The sequence below is a fragment of the Ruditapes philippinarum genome, unplaced genomic scaffold (genome assembly GCF_026571515.1).
Source record: "Ruditapes philippinarum isolate M1 unplaced genomic scaffold, ASM2657151v2 ctg1950_1_1_1_1, whole genome shotgun sequence".
In the NCBI taxonomy this organism is placed as follows: domain Eukaryota; kingdom Metazoa; phylum Mollusca; class Bivalvia; order Venerida; family Veneridae; genus Ruditapes; species Ruditapes philippinarum.
In genome coordinates this window covers 1-24,302 of record NW_026862975.1, presented here as the reverse complement: position 1 = coordinate 24,302, position 24,302 = coordinate 1, and the positions used below count along the sequence as shown (strand labels likewise).

The 24,302-nt window shown below is 28.9% G+C and overlaps 1 protein-coding gene across 3 annotated transcripts in view; it reads left to right on the top strand.

Annotated features, from left to right (window-relative positions):
• The window catches only part of LOC132720819 (zwei Ig domain protein zig-8-like), a 112,930-nt gene extending 103,643 nt beyond the window's left edge, over nucleotides 1-9,287 (top strand). For 2 of the 3 annotated variants that reach the window (XM_060705042.1, XM_060705043.1), the window contains 3 exons: nucleotides 1,501-1,791; nucleotides 3,285-3,308; nucleotides 3,511-9,287. In XM_060705042.1, the coding sequence (XP_060561025.1) occupies nucleotides 1,501-1,791; nucleotides 3,285-3,308; nucleotides 3,511-3,662 (467 nt within the window). In that variant the 3' untranslated portion in view covers nucleotides 3,663-9,287. The remainder of the gene's footprint in view (nucleotides 1-1,500; nucleotides 1,792-3,284; nucleotides 3,309-3,510) is intronic. The other variant, XM_060705044.1, reaches the window with a different exon arrangement.
• Nucleotides 9,288-24,302: the final 15,015 nt, after the last annotated feature.

The following is a 24,302-nucleotide window of genomic DNA, read 5'->3' as shown; positions in this document are numbered from 1 at the left end:
CATGCAAACACTCTATACATCTTAATATGACTAGAAAACTCAATTTAAATCCTAAACATGCTACAATATTGTTTTTCTTCCTAAGATCGAATTGAATAACTTTTACAAATGTTATTTAATTGGAATCCATAATTATTATATAAACTATGATACCAGATTATTTTGAAATACTTCAATACATAGATGTTTCCACATTTACTTCCGGACATTGTGAAGTTCCATGGCAACATATTACTATTGTTGTTACTTCTTTGCTGAAGCACGTATTACTCTATTACCGATCACTTTATTCTTGTATATGATGCAATTCTTAAAATGCAAAAACTTTCATCATAAAACGCTCCGTATATGCATGACCCTGTTACTTTTGATTATGATCTATATGCACATACTACGTCGCCTTTGCACGTTAAAATGCATTACAGTTTTATTTTTTTTAAATATGCACCACGTGTCTATTGCAAAAATAATATGTGCTTAAATAATAATATTCAACAACTTAGCACTTTTATAAAAAATATGTGATAAAGTTCAACAATTTTGTTTTATTTATATATGTTGTATATTTTTAATTGTAAGGAAAATGTTGACATAATGTGTCTATCTGTTCTGACCTTTTCTTCAAAATTGTCAGTTGTTTTTTGCTCCCAGTTCTTATCTATTCATAGCTAACACGCATGTCTGTCTTTAATCTCAGGGGAAAGAGTTGCATAGTACAAGAAAATAAGCTACTTTACAATTGAATTTGAACATTAAGACCATTCCTTAACTTAATTGTTACCTAACATTATTCCTTCAGAAAAGTATAATACGGGTTCATAATTGCAAAGATAAATAGATAAAAAAAATAAATAAATTGGTCAAGTGTACTCGATAACGTCGTATGCAAAGCTGGCATGTTTTAATATGTCACTCTGCATGATCTGTGTAATATTTCTTTCTTAAAGTCTTGTTTAATGGTATGTTTGGTGCTTTTTTGAACACAGATTTTTAAGGAAGTAAATGTTTAGATTTGAAAGAAAAAGAAAATCACGATACATTTCGTTCAATCTGTATTTAAGAGTCAACATGTTTATTATATAATAAACGTATTTGTATGCTTATCTTGAATATCAAGACATTAAGTGTGAAGTAAATGTCCTAAGTGCTATATTTTTAAACATTAGATCAAAAGGAAGGCAAAAACGCCAATGCAATACTGCAAAATTAAAATAGAAACTTTATCACGACACACCTCAAACATTCGTGAAGAAATTTCTATAAATTTAGAAAATGAATACACAACGTTTGCAACTGACATTTTTGCTGCTGTAACGAAATACAATACTAAGGAATACTGCTTTTGATTTTTGTAGTCTTGATTTTGATATGTTCCGACTTATTACCTTATTCATTTTTATATGAAGTCATTTATTTAGGTTTAGAAACGTTACCATTGACATGGAATCAGATATAACTTGATTCTTTTGTGTAGTGATAACATATATTTGAACATTTCAGTGATCAACATAAGTGGTTTATTTCACGTGGACAAAGGACAGTCAATTAAACTGCTTTGTAATGCTACGGGCACGTCAGCCCCGCCTGACATAATAGACTGGTATAAAGATGGAATACAACTGCAGTCAAATGAGAAAAAAATGGTGACAATTACCAAGAAATTTTCATATGCCACAAGAAAAATGTCAAGTGAATTAGAAATTAAAAATGCAAAGATGAGTGATAAAGGAACTTACACGTGTCGGACTTCAGATTTACAAGTGACAAGTGTTAATGTTAATATTTTAAACGGTATGTATGTTAAGAGAAAATGAAATCTACTATTTAAATACTAGAATATATTTGACTTTCATCGATTTGGAAACGGAATCAGAAACAAATACGAATATGACACGAGAAGATAGGATAGGATAATCAGTAATCAAATGTTCAAATCAAAATCAACACTACATAAAAAATCTATTTATAAGTCAATGTCTGCTTTATTGTTTTCGTTTCTGTGGTTTTACTTGTATTATTTATAGTAGATTGCCATGTATTCCATGCATGTAGTGATCCCTTAGATTCCGATTAATCCATGACATGAAAGTTGTATCGTTTTTGTTTCATAGATATACCAACTATTCCGTTGATTATAAAATTAGGCAATTGTTGTGGCCAAAACTTATTCAGTAAGTATAATACTGCACACAAAAAGATATTATTGAAACACACTTTGAAGAAATCCCTACCCCTGATTTATTTTGAAATAAATAGTGATGGACTGTTTAACAGTTAATGTACATGATTATAATTTAAAGTGTTCTCCTTAGTGTTTCTAATGTCGAAAGGAAACAGCTGTATCTAAACCTTACATAATATTCCTTTCAGAAATGAAAAGTACATTGTAATTAAAATATTCTATAGACAATGTCATGCCCATTTCGATTAATATTAATTAAGTATCAAAATAGAATTCATTTGAGTGACTGCAATCAAGAAAAGGACATTTTGATTGTATTGCTGTGTAAAAATTCACTTCATATTTTATTTGAAACCGATATCCTCGTGCAGTAATATTATACACATTTTAACAGCTAATATTCTGCATTCCTATAACGTTGTTACACATATAGTGTCCTCGTGAATTAAAAAAATATGTCTTCTTGACAGACATTTAAAATCAATATATATATAAATTTACATATGAATATCATTTCAAATTTACTTTTACTTAGAAAACGGCATATCGCTATTTCTCATTTACAACCTTTTCCGAAAAGCATTTGACAACCAAACTTTATGTTTGCGTAATATTTTCTAATTGTCAATTGAAAAACAAATTTATTGCAAGTTCTACACCAATATCGATACAATAAAAGATTGTGACCCTATTGATATAAATTCATCTACAAATGTACACTTTTGGACTGATTTCTTGCTTTTATGCGTCGATCATTTAAGCTATTTAAGGCTGAAAAATCTTTCCCTAATGTCTTGAAATATAGAATGAATGTAAATATGGAAACTGCTACTTAGTATCAGAATGCAGTAAAGCATATGAACTAACTTGTTTACATGTTAAAACAATAATAAAAATATGCTTAAGTAAGGGCACATTGATTTTACAATTTAATAATAAGCAATTTGAGAATTACATTATCATCGTTAAACATATTGATAACGGAAGTTACGACATTGTTCAATTTTAAATGTTTTTAATAAGTTCGTGAAAATCTATGAATGCTTCTTTTTTCACTTATTTCGGCACCATGATTAATTTCAATTTTACTTTTCTTTTTCAGCAGAGAAGCCTAAAATTAAGAGAGGTATGTAAATAATGATTATTTATAGTATCTTTGACATTATGCACATGCTTAAAATGAATATCAAAATATACAGTGCCTTTTGCATCTATATACGAACAACATTAATATTATACGTTTTCCAAACAGAAAAGAAAATGTTTTATTATTAAAATGCAGTCCGTACAATAAGTGTCTATTTCATTTGAATTCTTTATTGTTACAGTTCCAGAAGACGAAAAGCCACAAGCAACAATATATAAAGGAAACTCTAATGGATGTTCGAGAAAACAGAATGAGTACTCACATAAGCTATTACTTGTCACTTCAACTTTATTTGTCGTGTACTTAATGTTATGGTCACATGACGCAAGTTGATACTTTGTGAAAATCACGTGATTTCTTTCACGGCTCAAAAGCTGGAGAGCACTAGTTGTTAATGAAAATATGGCTTATATATGTTACAAGAGTAATTCAGTTGCCGGATTGCACCTGCTTACATGGATTCACAAGATCAAAGACAAGAAATACAGGATTTATAGCTATGGGAATATACGTTCATATCCAGAGCTTAAAGCAATAAAATCCTGTCCGACAGAAGTGTGTCTTTGAAATTCAAGGATCCTTACTAACATTGTTTAATGTAAGTTTTGGAGAAAATACTCATTGCGTTTAAACAGTCACGATATATGTGTTAGGAGGAGCACATTGTATTCTTCTGTACAAAATAAGCATGACAAACAAATATACAAGGATATAGTGAATATGTTTCATTGTATAAATATTTTGGTGTTGAAAGAGTTGGTTGACAGCTTCACCTTTTGACAATAGTATAACTGATAGATGGTCGATCATTATGTTATAACTTTATTATTGGCATACAATCATTGTTTTGTTTTCCTGTTGAGCAGCGCATCAATGCGGATTTGGCAAAGAACAAATTCACACATCATTATAACAGAAAGAAAATTATTTAAATTGAAAAGTTTTGATGCTGAAGAAGCTTATATACGTATTTTCTCCCAGAAATGCAAAATGCTCAAAGTACATTGACGTAGCTCAAACTAAAAATGCTTATACGTTCAGAGATTATTGATTAGAACTTTCTTAGATCAAATGGCCTTAAAATAATTAAATATACTAATCAGGAGATTGAGACACATTGAGATGATTTTGATGTGTATATAAGGTAAATGTATTAAATTGTCTTTATGAATATTTATAAAAAGGTAACAGTTTACAACGTTTTCGTACATAGTTCAAATTGATATTTTAAAGCGCAGACCCTGAAATAAACCCTCATAATTATGTTAATCTAAAACGTAATTATTCAAATATCGTTGATAATCAAAACGTCATGAAAACTATTTGAAAAATCATGTTATGTATCATGTATCAATATAGCGGCACACCAAAGGTATCTCTCCCATTAATATTGATATACACGTGCATTTGCATACTTACTTGTACGAGTATTAAATTGTATTGCTAACAGATAATTTATTAAAACAAACAATAAAGACAATATGCATGTTCTAGAATGATTAAGATTCAGTACAATTAATATTTTCATAGTCTAGATTGCATTCAATATGAAATATAATGACGGAACCTTACAGAAAGACGATTATGATTTTGTTCTGCAAGTAATTCTTGTGCAAGCATAGTTTATAATTTGACAGCGTATAGCTTGTTTTACATTTAATTTTTTGGAGATTATATCCATTATAGAACATCTTATTTAAACAGAGACAGACTAAAATAATTGTATATTAAAATATAAATTAATTTCAATTATTAGAAATATCATCTGATTCAGATTCTAATGTTAAGATAAATATATTTATTAAGGGATTACATTTCCAAGAAGATGATTAGATTAAAGTCCCTGTTCAAGTACATCATGAATTAAAGACAATGATGACTCTATAACCTCTAGATTGCATCCATGATACAAATATAATATAATTGTACCGATTCGGATGAACATACGGTTCTAATGGATGATTTGATTACAAATGATCATAACCTTTACACATCGGCTTATTAAGAAATATTATAAATACAGTATGGAATTAATGTACATTTTTGTTTCAAAGTAAGCAAAAACAACACATTCTTTCAAGTTGGTCCTTTTAAATGCAAACACAAATGAAGATATACAGTCGATGCGTATAAGTTCTCGGAATGTGTTACTGTAACGAAACATAGTTCTTTAAATTCTACCACTAAATTGTTGTTAATAATAATAGAATTACCTGTTTGGGTATTTTTTGTATGGGACCATTGTTTTGTTGTCATAAAAGATAAAGTGCTAAATTTTATGCTAACATTATACACTATATAGCTTACAAAAAAAATACATGTATTGTAAATATTAATTGCAGAGCAGAGCTTAAATAGTGATTCAATTTGACATAAGCTTGATAATGATAGTAATAGTTGACAATTAAGTATTTTTGATTGTTTTTATATCTTAGTTGAATTCGTGGTCTCCTTACATGGAATATAAGAAAAACAAATTTAAAACAAAAAGTAATATTTTACAACAAAAAACATTTAAAAAATATTGTGTTGCCTTTATGCCGCAACGCCGTGTACTATGTTAAATCGTCTGCAATTTGGAAAAAAAGATATAAAACAGATACATATATGTTTTATAATCTATATATCGTTATACATGTGTATATGCTAATATTTTCTGTGACGCAATGTCCTGCTTACTACAAACAGAAACAATATAAAAATAAATATACACAGCAAGAAAATTGAAAATCAAATAAGTATCCAATTTTGCTTAATTTTGAATGTAAAACAAAGTCAGCCTGTTTATATGTCAACGTCATTTGTTACATGCAAATTACATTTCTGTGAAAGTTTGTTTAAGGAAATGAATAAATGTTAATGATCGTGTGAATATAACTTACATTGTAAATTTTTTCGACAATGTAACCTAAATGTCGGCTGCATATGATCACATTGAAGAGAATTATTGCATAAATAGTTCTATTTTATATAGAATGATCTTGTAATTATATTTCTATCATTACATAATAAACTGATTTTTTCTTTTTATCTATTGTATATGTTTTTGTCGACAATTATTACCATCACAATATTAGTTCATTTCATTCACGTTTCATCTGTTAACAAAACTCACATTTTAAGTATAACTTTAATGCTATTTGTTTTTGCGCTTAATAAACATACACATAATAATGCGCTTTATTGCTAGATAAATACTACCTCATGCTGTGTCGTCATGTGTCGCATGTGTCACATATGTCATTATATAAACATATTCAATTTAATGCGATCGTAGTCAATTTATTGTTCTTACACCATTTTAAGTTTTCCTATTCAAATCACATAATACATTTCAGAATGAGTCAAAGAAGGTTGATTTCCACTTTGAACACTACACAAATGACACATTTTTAATGCCAAATTTTAACATTCTCAAAATCAATGGGACAGAATTGGTGTTACAAAAGAGTTATAAAATTACAGCTCAGGTGCTTTTGATGGATTTGGATATATTGGGTAATATCGTAAACCAATTAGTTTTGTTTTCCTTACACGCGTGGGATTAGTTAGGCATTGTATCGTTGTTAACATAAAGCCTGTCCTTGTACTGAAATATAGAGGAATTCTAAGTCTTGCAAAACAATGATGCAAAATAATCTCAGTTTATCAAGACAATAACAATTTAACATAAATTATATATGAATGTTTTTAATCACTTGAATAAAAAATAAAATGTATTACATAAGTTTTTGACAACAATACAGGAATTGTATTAATTGCAGTTTGATAACACTTCAAGTCGCATTTGTCAACTTCAGTAACAAATGCTATTGCGGTTAAAAAAATCCAGGGCAACTCTCTAAGGAAGCACAATACATGTATAAATTCAAACACGTGTGTGCATCTTTGCCTCTGCAATTTTCAAGTACAATTTTGCTCACCATTCATGTTTGACGCAATGCTTATATTATCTAAGTCTCTATATATCTTACGTCTGCCTTTTCAGTGACGATTGAAAGTACCATTAATTTATGCCAGATAATTTGTCAAAATCACACCGTAGTCACAGAAACGGTTTTATTTGGTTGATACTTTTAAACGATTCTTCGCAGCACTTTTTATAAAGGAAATGCAACTCACAAAATGGATACTTTTAGTGAAAAGGCAATATCACCAAATCTATATAAGCATTTGAGTTACGGTTCTGCACAAATATGTATATGTATATTCAATTAAAAAAAACAACATAGTATATATTGTTTTTCATGTCAAACTATTGCTTTCAGTTTCAAGCAAGTATATTCAGAAATTCGACTTTAAAATTGCCAGTTTTTGTGAGAGCTTGTATATCATAAATGAAGGTTATTTATTGTGTTTTGCTATGACATTGCCAGGTTTTGTCGAAACTTGACAAAAGGCAATATTGTATATATATGAATATATATATATCCTTTTTATTCAAATCAATTTAGTTGTTTTGTAAGTATCTCATTTCCTATAACTACTTTGTACAAGAATCTTCATTGTATATATTTATTGTATAAAATATTTTTCCGTTGTTTTCGTTCACCACATCTTTAAATATATACAATTATCGAAGTTTAATTCATTTTTGTCTATGCTTTTTCACATCTAAAAAGAAACAACAAATGAACACAAAGAATTAAATGAACGCAAAAATTATATTAACGAAAATGTTGTAACATACATGCCGTGTTACTGCAATGTGTGGAGGGGGTGTAAAACCTAAACTAGCATAGTGTATAGTTGTCATATTGTAGCAGTAGATAAAAGTGTGGAAAACATTTTGCAGTAATAAAACTGACTTAAACATACATTCCAGTTACTGCAATAGTCTTTTAACTCCTACCTCTTTTTATTTATCTGCTACAGTTTCTTGCGATAAGTAAATGCTTTGTTATATTAAACAAACATATTTTTCCTAGAATGATTAAGATAGTTGTTACGTCAAAGTAATCTAGAATTGTTCACTTTGTATTATCTTTCCATAGCGTTCATTTTTAAATATTTCTTTTATCATCGATGCATCTTACATCATATCATAAGTCACGCTATAAAGTGCAGATCTTTTTGTAGTTTCGAGTGCTATTCAAATAGACTAACTCCGAAATGAAAACTATTTTGTTTTTTTTTCCAACTAATTTTTAGGTACAAACAAACTTTTTCAGTTACAGCTTCGAAAATAAGCGCAACTGATTGACTAATCTATTGTAACGGGTAGTGCACCGTGAATCTATAACGGTAAAAGTTTTTTTGTGCCTACGGATTAACGGGATAAAACCCATAGGATAACATCTATTCACACATTCAGATTAGCTGTCCTCAATTATCCACTTTGACCTTGTATCAGATAAATATAAATACCAGATTTAAAACAAATGAAAGTAGAGGTAAGTTTGCTGTTATAAGTAATGTGTAGGTTGTTACAAAATGTAAATAGTAACGCTATGTTGCGTCTGTGTAATTTTATTTTCTATTATTCGATTCTAGATTATATATGAAAGTCACTCTAAAATAAAAATGAAAAAAAAAACAACAACAATAATGTAATGATGCAGACATATTAACTTCAACACACTTATAGACACTTCTATGTCCTATTGGAAAAATAAATGTATGTTGCGACAGAGTGACAGCTTGAAGTCTATTAGACTGTATAGAGATGTTTCTTTCTTATTACAATATTATGTTTTTACATTTTCATAGTAGTTGAATAATATCTTTATAATTTAATTTGAAAAAACGCCTTCAGTAGAGAAATACTTTCTAAATGTGTTCTTAATATCTGCTGTGTTCATTCATTGCTTATATGCTGTTCTCTTTGGTACACTTACACTTATTATTATGCATTTTTGTTGATCATCTTATGTCAATATTGTTTCTTTTATTCAATTACCGGTTAAAATGTTATTTGTCACTGTTGATGTCATTAAAGGAGATACATTATTGTGTTGACTTGTCTTTATTCTTTATTTAACACTCAATTGTGAAATACATCATTAATAACTGTGTTCATTCGCTCTGAAATATTCTTGTATACTTGTAAATAATGTGACAATGCATTCAGTTCTGTTACAAAGGACAAGCAAAACTAACAACATGTAGTTTCTAATGTCTGGATTGAATCACAAAGTCTTTTCTTGTCGGTTTGATCGGTTTTTAACAAGTTTAATATGACGAATGGACCCGGATTCCGTTGCTGCATTGCCCTATATTCCGTCTGATAAAGTCATACAAACATTAGTTCAAGGAGAGACAGTGTATTTTCTTCTAATTATACATTTCCGTTAACTTTGCATTTCGTCGGCTTTATGAGTTATGAATTTGCCTTTCTATACAAGAATTATAATTATGTGTTTGAATTGACGATTTACCGTGTGATCCAACAAATTGTGTAGACTTATCAAAGAACATTGGCGTCACCATCGCAAATATACATGCTTGGAAATATCTTATAAACTACGTCGTAAAGAGGCAACCGACGTTAGTAACATTTTTCCTAAGGAACATCAATGTTTACTTTTAATCCCCTGAAAGTGCGATAAACAAGATACTGTTTATCCCCAACATAAGTATCGTTCAAGTTCCCGCCATCACCATGAAACTCCCTTTGACGGTATTGAATTCTTGCAGCACGATGCTAGCGCTGGATCATGATTGCCACATCATTGCCAAACTTCCTCAAACATGTAAAGTCCAAAACAAGAGCAATCCATTCCCAAGCATTTAGACACATCCTAGCAATAATTGACACATACGAATATTTTTGTCTAGATGATCAATTGATACGATACTGGATTACATCGCCCCTAGATATCATTACCTGTCTAGACCAATGCGACATCAAGCTGTTAGTCAGATAAAAGTCTAACGGTTAAGCTCATATGAAGAGACCACGGAGACTTTTTAAACAGGGCATTCTATATGGCATAAAGTTAAGGTGTTTAAAGGAAATAACAGGCAAACAGACATGTCGTGTTTTTAATGTATTTCAAGTGTTAGTTAATTCGCGTAAAATTAAGCGTAATAAAATTTAGCAAAAACTCAAGATGTATATACTGGGCGTTTTCGATTTATATACCGAATTTCCGCTACCCTTAATGGGTGATTATTTGCAATCTGTTGATAATTAATGATTCATTTGGATAGAATAATCACGTGTTCACACATCACCTGACAATTTTTCATAACTGATGATTTAAAGATGGGAACATGCAGGCTTCATTTGTTAAGTTATAAAATGTGTAAATATTTCTGTGGAATAAAGGATAATGATAAGCACCTGCATAGTTTACAGAACGGATATTTTTTTCCTGTATTTATGATATTAATTGTAATATAACTTCAATAAAACACAATAATGCCTTTCGTCTTACAGCTTTAACCATTTAAGTGATTGGAATGAAATATTGTAGTATTTATCTTGCTACAAGCGATAGGAACATTGTCATAATTATTTCATTTTTCGATACTTACAAATAGTTATTGCGAAAACTTTCAAATTAAATAATTTATGTGTTTTCCTATTATTTTATTATTTCTTGTAGTAGAACCGGATTCCGTTATTTAACGTCAACACTTTTGTTCAAAGTTACGATATTTATGTTTATTTTTTATCTATACATTAGGAAAAATAAAATTACATAATATAACGAATTAATTTTTATTCATTCTATACATCTCATATAAGATATCATACCAACAAAAATATCACATTTTATATAACATGTAACTTGACTTGGAACAATTATCACATACACTGCTTGTCACAAAAGGACAGTTGGATGTATATTTGAAGGATAGCCCGTTAACGTGATAAAGGTTATTTATTTTAATAAAATAATCAATATTTGTACAACGCAAATGTAAATGTATTTGTGTAGCAAACGTAAACGAGTATATTAAACATTTGCTTTTATTCAAAAGGACAGCAAGGAAACAATTGGATTATCTACAACAATATCACATCTTGTTTCTACTACCAGTGTCAACAGAGATTCTTTCCCGAACTTATATTAAAGTTTAATTCAGCATAAAATTGTTCCGCTTGCGGGATATTGTTGTGTACAGAAATGATACGATATTAGTGTTTTGAGACTTTGAGATGTTCTTCAGGTTATTACATATTGTATGAATGCAGACATATACCACTCATCATTGTAAAGAAACAATGCTATGCCTTTCTGAAATAACATATTCTACTGTTTTCCCCGCGGTAAAGAAATTGCTCCAAAGTATCATTCACGGATACGATCATATTTAGTTTTTAATTATTATGACTACGATAAAGTATAATAAGATATGAACTGTTTACCACTCAATTTAATGTACCGATATTTATTAATTACTTTTGTATGAACCTTTTCGTTTGTTTCCACATTTTAGTTCATTATTTTGTTATAAATATGTTTGTGTAGGTGCCCAAAACAAAAGATTTTGTATTAAACTTCGTTAGTTTAAAACAATGTTGGTCTGGGCAAAAACAACGAAATGTGTCAACAATCAATTTACACTTTTTGCTTCAAGTAAACGAAAAGTAAGTTCAAATCAATACAATATGGACTTTAAGTAAAAAGCTTTAATACAGCTGCTTCATGATAACTGAATTGTTTCTATCGGAGTTTAAAATGTATAGTTAACATTGTGAGGTTCTATCGGGTATAAATATAAAATATATCGAGTAAGAGTTTTTACTTCAGGTTTATTTTTTTTATTACAATGTAGTTGAAGTAGCAGCTGATGTACAGTCACAGCTGATGATTAACAAGTACAATTTATATACATCCAGGTGTTAAATTTAAGATGTGAATGCATAACAAATCGAATATGCATACCTGTTTGGATTCTTAACATTAAAATTTGAAAATTTAACAACCTAAAAAATTGTAATGAATTTCGGTTCGATAGCAATTTTTATATAGCTTTTTTATTTATATTAATTGAATATAGTATAGCTATTAACTAGTAAGGGGGTCTTTAAAAATATCATCAACTGAAGTGATCAATTAAAGATAATTTTCGAGGAATAATTTTACAAGTATTGTTTATGCATAGACTACAAAATGCATGTAGACGAAGGATGGTTTTAAGAATCAAGCAAAAACAAACGTTCTACTCTGCTTTAAGGCGAATAGATTATCCTTTTATTACAAGGCGATATGTATAGCAAAGATAGCCATTGTTAATATACATACTTGTTGCACGGACACAGGAAAAATATAAGTGGACTTTCTAGTTTTGTAAAGAAAATGAGACCTTTACCCCATAATAATTGCTGTGTATTATTGTGCGTGTTAGATCCATACATGTTAATTTACATTTACTTTTCTATTTGAATGAATTTCAGTTGTGAACATATGATAAAGCATGATAAAAATAAACAAGTTCATAACTTACTTTGAACAAATAACTTATAATTCACAATACCAAGCCTGCTTGCTGTATTGAAAAATATTTTGCATTTGTTGTCTTATTTAAAAAGTTTACAAATTTACAATGTAATTAAGTGTGTTTTTTAAACGTACATGTACATGTATGTACTGCAATAATGTTCACAATATATCAAACTTGTAATAGCCGCTTTTTTCGAACAATTTCACAGCAAATTGAAAGGTATGTTAATTAAATCATACAAACAATTGAATCTATAACCAATTATTTACATGAACAGGTACGATATTTCAGGTTCTGTGACCCGTAACAAGCCGTTTCCGCCGTAAACTCACGATTATGTCAAGTTTGACTGTTACCATACATTAATATAGTAATAGAAAACATGACACCTAGTTACGTGCTACAAGTGGCAATACTTGCAATGGAGATTTTGTTGGTATTTTTGTCCAAGGGAAAAATATGAACAATTTTCATTTTTATAGATTACCATCTTATAACGAAACTTATTTTTATGAGGTTATTGTAACAGACACAATGAATTTGATGCAAGATAAGCATACATAATGAATGTAATATGACAGAAAGAAGAACAGAATTACATCAACTTGTTCTGCAGGTACTTGTGATAATGATATCTATGACAATTGTTCGACAACTTGCACAAGTTTACTCGAATATAATGACTTTTATAACAAATAGATAGATAGATAGATAGATAATTTTATTGACGTAAACAATCCAGTTTTTTGTCATACAATTACATATACATAAATATCATAATTTTATCATGTGATTTAACAAACAGTGAACACAATTTACATTGTCAACATATTGTTTGTGGAGAATGAATAAGATGTTTACATATATATGAATCAATATCATAAACAAAATCAAAATGAAATAAATTCCTTCCATAAAATTGGCAAAGTTAACATAGCATAGACTTTCTAAGTATAAAAGCATTGTAAACAAATTTGGAAAGATTTCTAATTATAGCTTGATTACCACTCTTAAAAAGCTCTGTAAATTTAATAACATTTGGTCTTCTATAAAAATATGCTTTGATATATTGTTTTCTAAAATCTTCGTACAACGGACATGATATAACAAAATGGTATTCATCTTCAATATCTCTGTTTTGACAAAAAATACAATAACGCTCATTTCGTTCAACTCTGTTTCTAGAATAGCGTCCAGTTTCAATAGCCAGTTTATGTGAAGATAATCTTAATTTTGATAAAGCATTTCGAAACTTGAATGGCAATAAATCTAAATATGGTTCAAATCTAAATTCTGTTTTAAATTGCTTATACATAAATAATGTTTCACATTCTTGCAATCGTTGAAACCAGTTTTGTTTAAAGGTATCAATTAGTCGAGCTTTAAAAAGTAAATGAAATTTACCTAGATCAACACAGGATGGGTTGTTCCAAACATATGAAAACCCATAGCAGTCCAAAGAACGAATGCAGGTGGTGCATTGCAAACAGAAACTTCAAACATTCGAGTACGCACATTGTTGTCGTAACTAATCTGTATTGTGCCCGTAGTCAAATAATTCTGTACAAATCCTAAAGATTTTTCAATACATTACTGATTATATTGAACAAATATACATCTGAATGTATATTGTATATGTATATATAACACAGCGTCTTATAGTAAAGAAAGATTTCAAAGAAGAAGCTTAATTGTAATTAAAAGAGACTGCATAGCAATTTTGTGTTTTACGTCGATCTTCGTTAAACAAAAACAAATGACGAAAGCATAATTAGCTTAGACTTGATTGTCTTGACACCTGGCTAAATGAAAGTCGGAAGTTTTGGTCTGATATTAAGCACTTATTGGCATATAGAGGTCACTCTGCATGCACAACAAAATATCTTCAGGTTACTTACCTTGCTTGTCAACATAAACTTTAAGTCACTCATTTTGCCATTGAAACCTAACAATTCGTCTAGTGTAAATATATTGAGAATCAAAATACACTTACTCGATTGATATATTATAATTATATTATTTGATTATACATATATATCAAAATTATATACTTTACTGTAGAAAGAAGGCAATATTCATTACAATTTGAGATAACTATTTGCGCCACTGCACTGATATTATGATACGATCTCTGTAACAAATCTTGTTTAACAAGAAAGATAATACATTTGTACAAACGTGACATGTATTTACAAAATATGTATAAAATAAACACCACACATACACCATAAAAAACAAACAAAAAACATTCAAAATGAAGTCCTGAGATGTATGTAATAATGGTTTAAGTCGTAAACAAGATGGGATAATTATCTTTGTTCGAAAGTTAAGTTTTCAAAACCCTGATGGTTCCTTTCCTGTCTACTCTGTCTACTCAAGAACATAATATATGTGTTAGTTCCTCAAGTAGTTGACTTAAAAGAATCAATGTTCACGGATTGTCAGATGATATTGTGCTTCATTAGTTTTAGCCCTCAGCCATGAAAAATTAGTGTTTTTACTCAAGAGTCAGTAGATTCTTTTGTATTATTGCCGCTTAAGTGGTCACCTTTATCACAGATACAGATTTCATTGTGTTGAAATATCAATTCAAGAAAACATGAAAAGAACTAAAATGTTAATAAAATATTTAGCTTCTCAAGAACAATATGTTACACTTAATATGATATACAGATTGCAAAATACTTTGTTCGATTAAATATGGTATTGTTTGTTATGTTGTGACGTTTTGTTCAGGTAAATTATGTTATACGTATGTCTTTATCACCTTTTTCGTTTGCCATAGATAAATTACATAGAAGAATATTTTATAATGAACGAATTTGAATGAGTTAATTTAGGTTTCTTAAAATTGTTTTTACTTTTATATGCAGATGATATCGTTATTCTATCTGAAACAGAAGACTGCTTACATAAAATTTTATTGTTATTAGAGAATTATTGTGATAAGTTGAATTAAACTGTTAATATTAAGAAAACTTTAAAAAAGATATTTCCAGAAAAGGCAGACTAAGGCATAACATTTCATTTGAATATAAATGAGAAAATTTAGAAATTGCCAACAAATTTACTTATTTAGGAGTTATTGTAGTCCTTACAACTGGTGGATCTTTTAAAATTTCTTTTGAAACACCTTTTGATCAGGCGTTGAAGGCATTATATAAAATACAACTAGATTTGATCAAATTCCCATTTATAACTATGAAACGTAAACTAGACGTTTTTGATAAATTGATCTCACAAATTTTGAACTATACTTCAGAAGTAAGCGATACGATTGTTGTAAATTACAAAAGTGCATTTAATTTTTTGTAAAAATTTTTTATGGAAAACTAGGTAGAACAAATTTGAAGTGTAAAAGAATTGTAAGTATTATAAAATACTGGCTTAAAATTATACAGCTTGAAGATGTAAAATATGTTAAAATAGTTTATGATTTATTGTACAGAGAGTTACATGCAACACCTAACCAAAACATGGGTTAGAAGTGTCAGAGATTCATTACAGTCACTTGGTTTTAATGATGTATGGTTATTCAATGTGTAGGCAATTAAGATGCATTTATTAGTTTAGTAAAACAAAGAGTAAATGATGTTTTTTTTTATCCAAAATTGGTTTTCAGAAATAGATAATTCAACATATGTATTATTTGCAGATTTTAGATTTCAAAAGTACTTAAACTGTCCCGGCTTAGAGTTTCTTCACATAGACTAAAGATTGAAATTGGCAGGTGCAATATACCTAGTGCTATACCTATTAATGATAGGAAATGTAAAAATTGTTTTATTTAAGAAGATGATTTTCACTTAATTTTAAAATGTTTGCTTTATAATAAATTACGAAAAAAATATATACAAAAAAGAAACCTTTTGGAAACGACCAATTATACCTAAATTTTTCGCATTGATGAATTCAGAAAATGAAATAGAAATTAGAAACTTATCAATATATATTTATAAAACTTTCGATGTTCAAGACACTATTCTTTACAGTTAATCAAAAGTTTGTCCAAAACGCTGTTTCACTGTTTCTTATATACACTTACTTTTGTTGTGTTTTGTGATTTACTTCCGTATTAAAAGGATGGTATCTGTCTTTTGTATTTATTTACCAGTTATATAATTTGAGACATGTTGATACTTGTGTCACTAAGTGATAGTATATTATATTATTAGTTAACGCTGTCTGATTGCTACAAAGACTGTGTAACTTAAAGATATATGCTTTATAATGAACTGACGACGTTGACCATTTGATGTAATATATGCTTATTTGTTATTCGTACTGTGAACACATGTGCATATTGCCAGATGTACTTTGAAATAGACTCTTGGAACTCTTGTATAACGGTGGTAATTTTTCTACTTGCGTGCTAATTACAAAACAACGGCATAATTATAACAGATAGAGCTTAAATTTGAGAGACCTTAACAAGTCAGTTACAATCAAAAGATTTCTTTAAACGATGTGGCGCGGTGGAAGGGGGTGGCATAAGAAGGACAGAACACACTACAGTATAAATGCGATACCCTTAAAAAATAAGTTTTCTTTTCGTATTAAGCGATTTATGTCTATAGTGTTCGCATGTTGTTCTAGCAATGAAAAGATTTAATACAGATATAATCATTCATGTATTTATAACATATTAAATGATTTTCGAGCATTCATTACATTGTAGATGGAACATGCCTAGTGTAATGCTCGCTGAATACTGGTTGCCTTTTCATCTGAGATTTAAGACCAGTCAGGTTTGCTTCACGTGATTAAAATAAATTAACACCGTAACAGATAATTGTAATTGATACCTTTATGAGGATATCGGGAAGAAAATATCATAAAAAATTCATAGTTTGTGCCTTGGTTATTGAATATAAAGGACAAATGGAGAGAACTTGGAAGGAAGATTTTCTGTTTTCATTTTCTGGTCTGTTGTTTTGTTCTGTTACGTTACATGCTGTATATTATATTATAACAACAGCTGATAGACAGTTGTAACAGAAAATTAACAAGTACAAAATGTTTACTTCCAGATGTGATTATTTAATATATGAAATTGATGGCATTAAACTTAGCATCAAAGCAAAGGAACGTATTTTAACAGTTACCTGACAAATGCGCTTGAAAAATCAAGTATAATTATTCACTTGGGAAAATTATTACATTTATGAATTAAATAAAACTGATGTATTGTTGACATATATTTATAATTTATTTTCTACTAGACTAGCTTAGAAAATGATCGCAATGCAAAGTGATAATGTGCGTTATATCTTAGATATGAAGTATGTATATATTAAACAACTAGTGTCGCTAGTATCACGATGCACGAAGTTTGCAAGTTTTATTTATATATTTTTAAGTGAAAAGGGCCCATTCTGCTTAAGGCAGCTGGCTAAACACAAACGTTTTTTCCCCGTTTTCGTATGCTACTGTAATTATGAGCGAAGAATAGCCATCAGGCGTGCCGTTATTCAGTTCAGTTCCATTGCAACAGGGTCGTGTTTTGCCTGTAGAGACTTCACTCATTGTCGGAAATATCGTCCCCACAATGTCAAGCCGGAAGTGGAAGTGAAGATCAGTTCAATGCGAACAATAATTCAGATAATTATGATGGGTATCATTTTGATTATGAACGTTTTACCAATGAGGACAAGGAATACGAACAATGGCATTGTTAAAAGCTGATTAACTTTTACAGCTTTGGAAATATTTAAATGTTAAAAGTTTTGTAATAGATTTAAAATAATTTGTTAGTAGTATTCCTTATTTTCACGTTACCATTGAAACGTATATATATAAATATGCATTACAGGAATGTGAAATTGTACGTGAAGCTATTTAAGGAGAATATTTTGTTACATTTTAGAAGAGATTTTAGTGGATTTTATATAAGCTAATTTTTAATATCGGATACATTCATAATTCATACTGAATTTGAATGTTTTCATAACATATGAATGTATGTTTATGTGAGTTTATTGTAACGGTAAGGCTGGTTGTCCAAGTGCTTTATACAATTTACAAGTTAGTAATTTATCTTATTTGTTTGTCTTTATTTTATAATCATGATGGTTGAAGGGAAATAACATTTGTACACAGACAATCTACGAATTTTAAAGTAGGTGATATTTATCTTTACCATAAATTAAGATATTCAAATTAATATGATACGGACACCAGGATATTATTTTTAAATTTCATGTTGATATATTTTGCTAGAATAAATCACGTAATCGTGTTAAACCATTATTTCTAAACTGAATTAAAGCTAATGATAGTCTTTGTAATGTCATGTTACTCATTAATTTCACTTCTTTAATGAGTAGCTCACGTTTAACAATACATTTCTTTCGGATATAATTTTATGTTAACATTTTTGTATATTTTAACTATTGTGATAATAGAACGATGACATTGAGATTGTATTTTCCTTAATAATATCAGTTAAAAGCTCTTAACGTAAATATTGCACATAAACTATTTATTTATGAGGTCATTAGAATGAAAAGAGCAGGCACAGTAATAATTCATCAAGATTAGAAATACATCATCTGTTACTTCGTGTCCGTGTTTAAATTATTTTGAAAATGTGGATTGTTCTTGGATATGATAGTGTAAAATCTTAAGGAACTTGTACATTCTTTTTCATAAGGCAATTACATTTTTAAATGACTTTATTGTATCAAAAGTCTTTGCATGCTACTTTTTTTTTTAAAGAAATGCGATTCAGATTCTATTTGGCTTTCCATATTTTTTCCTAATATATTCTATGAACGACTTTGTATATTGATATTGTTTTCGAAATAGTGGGAAAAAAGATAATTGACACTTCAATTTCAATTAACAGTAAAGTTAGTAGATTTATTCCAGGTCCTTATTTCCCTGAAACATATTTCTCAGAAGATTCCTATCTTTATGATAGTGTAAATATGATAGCTCATATACAATGATAATTCTCTTTGTATTTGAAATCCGAACCCCCATTAAGCTACAAGATGTTTAAAAGTAATACCACTGAGTAATACAGTCGATGAAGGCTTAACTCGATCATCTCTGTAATTCCTAAAAGGTTTTTAGAATCAAACTATAGAGAATTTGTGCTTTCAAATGTCCTCATAAATTATCAATAAAAAGAGAAACGTAAAAGGTGCATCCATTTACTTTACAACGAAATCCATTAAACAGTTTGAATTATTCTTTTTGTTTGTTAGTAGGTGTTAATGTGATCGTTTAAACAAAACTCATGATCATTAGCGGTGTTATGAATCAAGATCCTTTCTCTTGTGTTTAATCTGAAAAAGATTTTACGGTACAAAAAGATTAACAGTTATTACTAGACATTATATAAAAGCATGTGTTATACGTATGTTTAAAAAACAAACCCTCAAGACTCCAGCTGAAGAAAGCACAATACCTTATACCTCATGCATATATTTCTTTCCAAACATGCACGTATGTTTGTGTTACTGTTTTGTATTTTGATGTATCGCTGGTTTTGCAATTCAGTTCACCAATATTGACAAAACGGGCGTCGATAATTCTAATATAAAATCATACAACTTATCGCCCGAATAATGTCTCTTTTTTATCCATGAAGCATTTCACAGCACAATAGCGTAAATGTTGAGTGTTTGCATAGTGAGTGTAGAGACCCTTGCTCGAATTCATGAGAAAGACATTCTTTTGAATTGAATTAATTTAGGGTTTTTTTTTAAATATTTTTTAACTTACTGGATTTTAGTTCCTATTGATTATATACACAAAGCTTTTTGAGAACATTAAGTTCTACACAGATATTCAGTTAATATAACAGTATCTACCGTTTATAATTTAATTAATATGCAAATAAATTTATAAATTTAAATAATTTCGAGTAAAATTTAATACATTTTGGCAGTCATTTAGATCAGTAAAATTCTTTTTCTTATTTCTGTTATTTTATGTACATGTATCTTACATAATTGCTACATAACTGTCTATAAATTTGTGTCATGTAAACACGATTCGTAGTATTATCGTTGTATTTATGTGTTTATGTAACAGGAAGTTTCATTTTTCAAACAAAAGATTTAGGATATTGATAATATAAGAGATAAATTCCTGAAATGGAAAAAAGAGATCTACAAATGGGCCAAAATAATAAGTAATTTAGAGAATGAAATTAAGAGTTTCGTATACATGTACATTGAAAGAAATCATATAGTAAAATTTCATGTCTGCTGAAAAATAAAAAAATATTCAATTTTATTTTACCTTTTTAAGTTTAACATTCTACTGTGTAAAACATTGTATTGATTGAACTAAACTGTATAATGATTATAATTAATTATTAAAAAAAAACACCAGAAAATGAAAGCAATAAGATATTCTGGAAGTAAAGTTTAAACAAAAAAATGTAAAAAACCTGTACAAACTTTCATTCCATTGTATTGCAAATTAATAAATAAAAAAGCACAATGTATTTTATATAGCAGTGCAGTTTCAATACTGAATTTATTGAACGAGTTTAATTAATCTATATTATGCGATAATATTTCATTCAATGAGTTCAATAAATTCAGCAATGAACCTGCACAAATATAATGTTCTGTTTATCACATACCCAAAATAAGGACTGTTTAAAGTGAGAAATAATCATTGGTTTTGAGGCGCCTATAGTTTAACGCTAACAATTAGCGCGTCTTTACATTTAATTATATTTGTGTAACGAAAATGACGTTACGTCAAAGTATATGCACGACCATGCATTACCATTTTTACGGAGTAGTAAAATCGGCAAGGGTATGTGATAATCAAATAAATTGCACAACCCCCTATAGTACGATCAAATAATGATAATGTTAAAGCGTTCATCTTGTTTCTTAACATTAATGGATTGTGACGTAATATTGGCATTTTGTCATTAAAATTTATGAAACTGGAAATATTTATAAAACAACACAGTTTCGCCATTGTTATGAAAAAGCCGTCCTTCTAGGCGAAGCTGTGTTACGTACGGTCTCCATATTATCATTTCATTAACTAGTCACTTAATTGAATAGAAATTCCTGTTTCATAAATGACAAATTCGATTACTTTTTACTAAATTAAATGTAATTTTGCACAAAAGTATTGGTCTATACCTACAACGTACATCAAATCTAAAACAAGTATTTTAAGTCAAATTTTCAATGAAATATCTATCAATTAAGCCTTATTTTTGTTTTTAAATTATAATATTATTTTGGTAATGATTTAATGACTTTTGAATGACATTTTATAATCATGCTCCTTGTTTATTTGTGTAAGTTTATTTACGTCTCGTCCATGCATATTTACATAGTACAAAACATTTATAAAATACAGAATTGCCAATCTATCACAGATTTATAGGAGATCACGTTATACAACTTTAAAATACTATATGAAATCAAAAATAAATATAATCAAACATTATTGATTGTTACTGAGTATATTACTTTCTTATTCATATCTTCAAAACTGTTATGATATATTCCATACTGACATAGCAACACTGATGAAATATAATATTGTAATAAATGATTTGTGTGTCAGTAACATGTATTAACCTTTACTTGTTTAAAAATTAGATTACCATTGATAATCCTTACTATAATAATGAAGATTAAGGTAACTGTTTAAAAAAATAATAAGAAAGAAACACATATAAAGACCTATATCAACCCTGATCCGATCAGAGATGAACTGATTAGCATTGACTAAATAACAGGCCATACATGCTGTCGTACAATTTGTTAAAAACATTGTATGACATGCCAACAAGACTTTTGGACTTTGCAATGAGACCAAGTGCTCTTGCCACACTTTGTGCAACAGATTTTGTTGTTTTCCAAAAATCTAAATGTTCATCTTAAAGAATGCCTATGAAGGTATACTGAGTAGCAACTTGTAGACTATTGGTACCGCAAGTAAAGGCATGAGTGGTTTAAAATGTACAAAATTTTTCTTCTGTGGATTAACTATCATAGAATTTACATAACACAAATTTGACAAAACATCTTGGAGAGATCTTGTAAATCATTTTCATTTTCAGCTATAAATACAATATCATCGGCATACAGTAAAATACTGACAATTTCATTATATAAAGACAAACCTTTTCCTGCAGCTTTAATCAAGGTCATTTAAAACAAATTGAACAATAGAGGTGACAACGTAAACCACATGTATTTTCAAACCATTCTGTATAATGACCATTTATTCTAACACAGGATCATACCATTTTGTATAAGGATATCAAGGCATGAAATATGCTCCTACGAATTTTATTATATTATAAATGTCCAATGGGTGCAAGCATTTCTAAATGACAGATAAAAGGATCTGTTTTTTTTTTTTTGTGGAAAATTAAAAAAAGTGAGTGTAAAACAACTTTTAGTAAACAAACGTCAATGAAGATTATGATTTCAGATCAGAAATTTTTAAGTGGCTTTGGTAATTTGAGTAAAGTTATGGTGGTATTTTTATTTTTGTAGAAAAGTGTACCAGCTTTGAATAAAAACGAACTGATACATTGAATTTTGAAATATTAGTTAATATTGTAACTAATTATTTCGAATTATTTCGAATTATTAAGATGCAAGGTTATGCTAATCAAACCGTTTGAAATCTAAAAATCTATAAGACGTTATAAAATTGTTGCTTATATCAATATTATGTATCTATATTTTCATAGTAGTAGAATCACATCGTTATTATTTAATTTGAAATAAACGCCTTCAGTAGAGAAATACTTTTTTTAATGTGTTCCAAATATCCGTTGTGTTCATTCATTGCTTATATGCTGTTCTCTTTGGTAAACTTACACTTATTATTATTATGCATTTTTGTTGATCATCTTATGTCAATATTGTTTCTTTTATTCAATTACCGGTTAAAATGTTATTTGTCACTGTTGATGTCAATAAAGGAGATACATTATTGTGTTGACTTGACTTTATTCTTTATTTAACACTCAATTAAGAAAGACATCATTGATTGCTGCGTCCTAGAACTCTGAAATATACTTGTATACTTGTAAATAATGTAGCAATGCAATCAGTTATGTTACAAAAGACAAGCAAAGCCAACTACATGTAGTTTCTTATGTCTGGATAGAATCACATAGTTTTTTCTTGTCGGTTTGATCGGTTTTTAACACGTTTAATATGAAGAATTGACCCGGATTCCGTTGCTGCATTGCCCTATATTCATTCTGATAAAGTCATACAAACATTAGTTCAAAGAGAGACAGTTTCAGATAAGTATTTTAAAAGAAAAAATGTATTTTCATATTTATTAGTTATAAGAATTTTATTTGTTAAGTTGGTTGAAGCAATAATTATACATTTTCGTTAACTGGTCGACTTTATAGTTGAAGATTTTGCCATTCTGTACGAACAGACGATTTACCAGGTAATTTTAGGTAAAGCCAATAAATTACATTAAGCAAATTATTCGAAGTACATTGGCGTCACCATCACAGATATTCAAACTTAAATTAATCAACTTTATCACGTCGTAAAAAGCAAACCGACATTAGTTACATTCTTCCTATGAAACATCAATGTTTTTTTA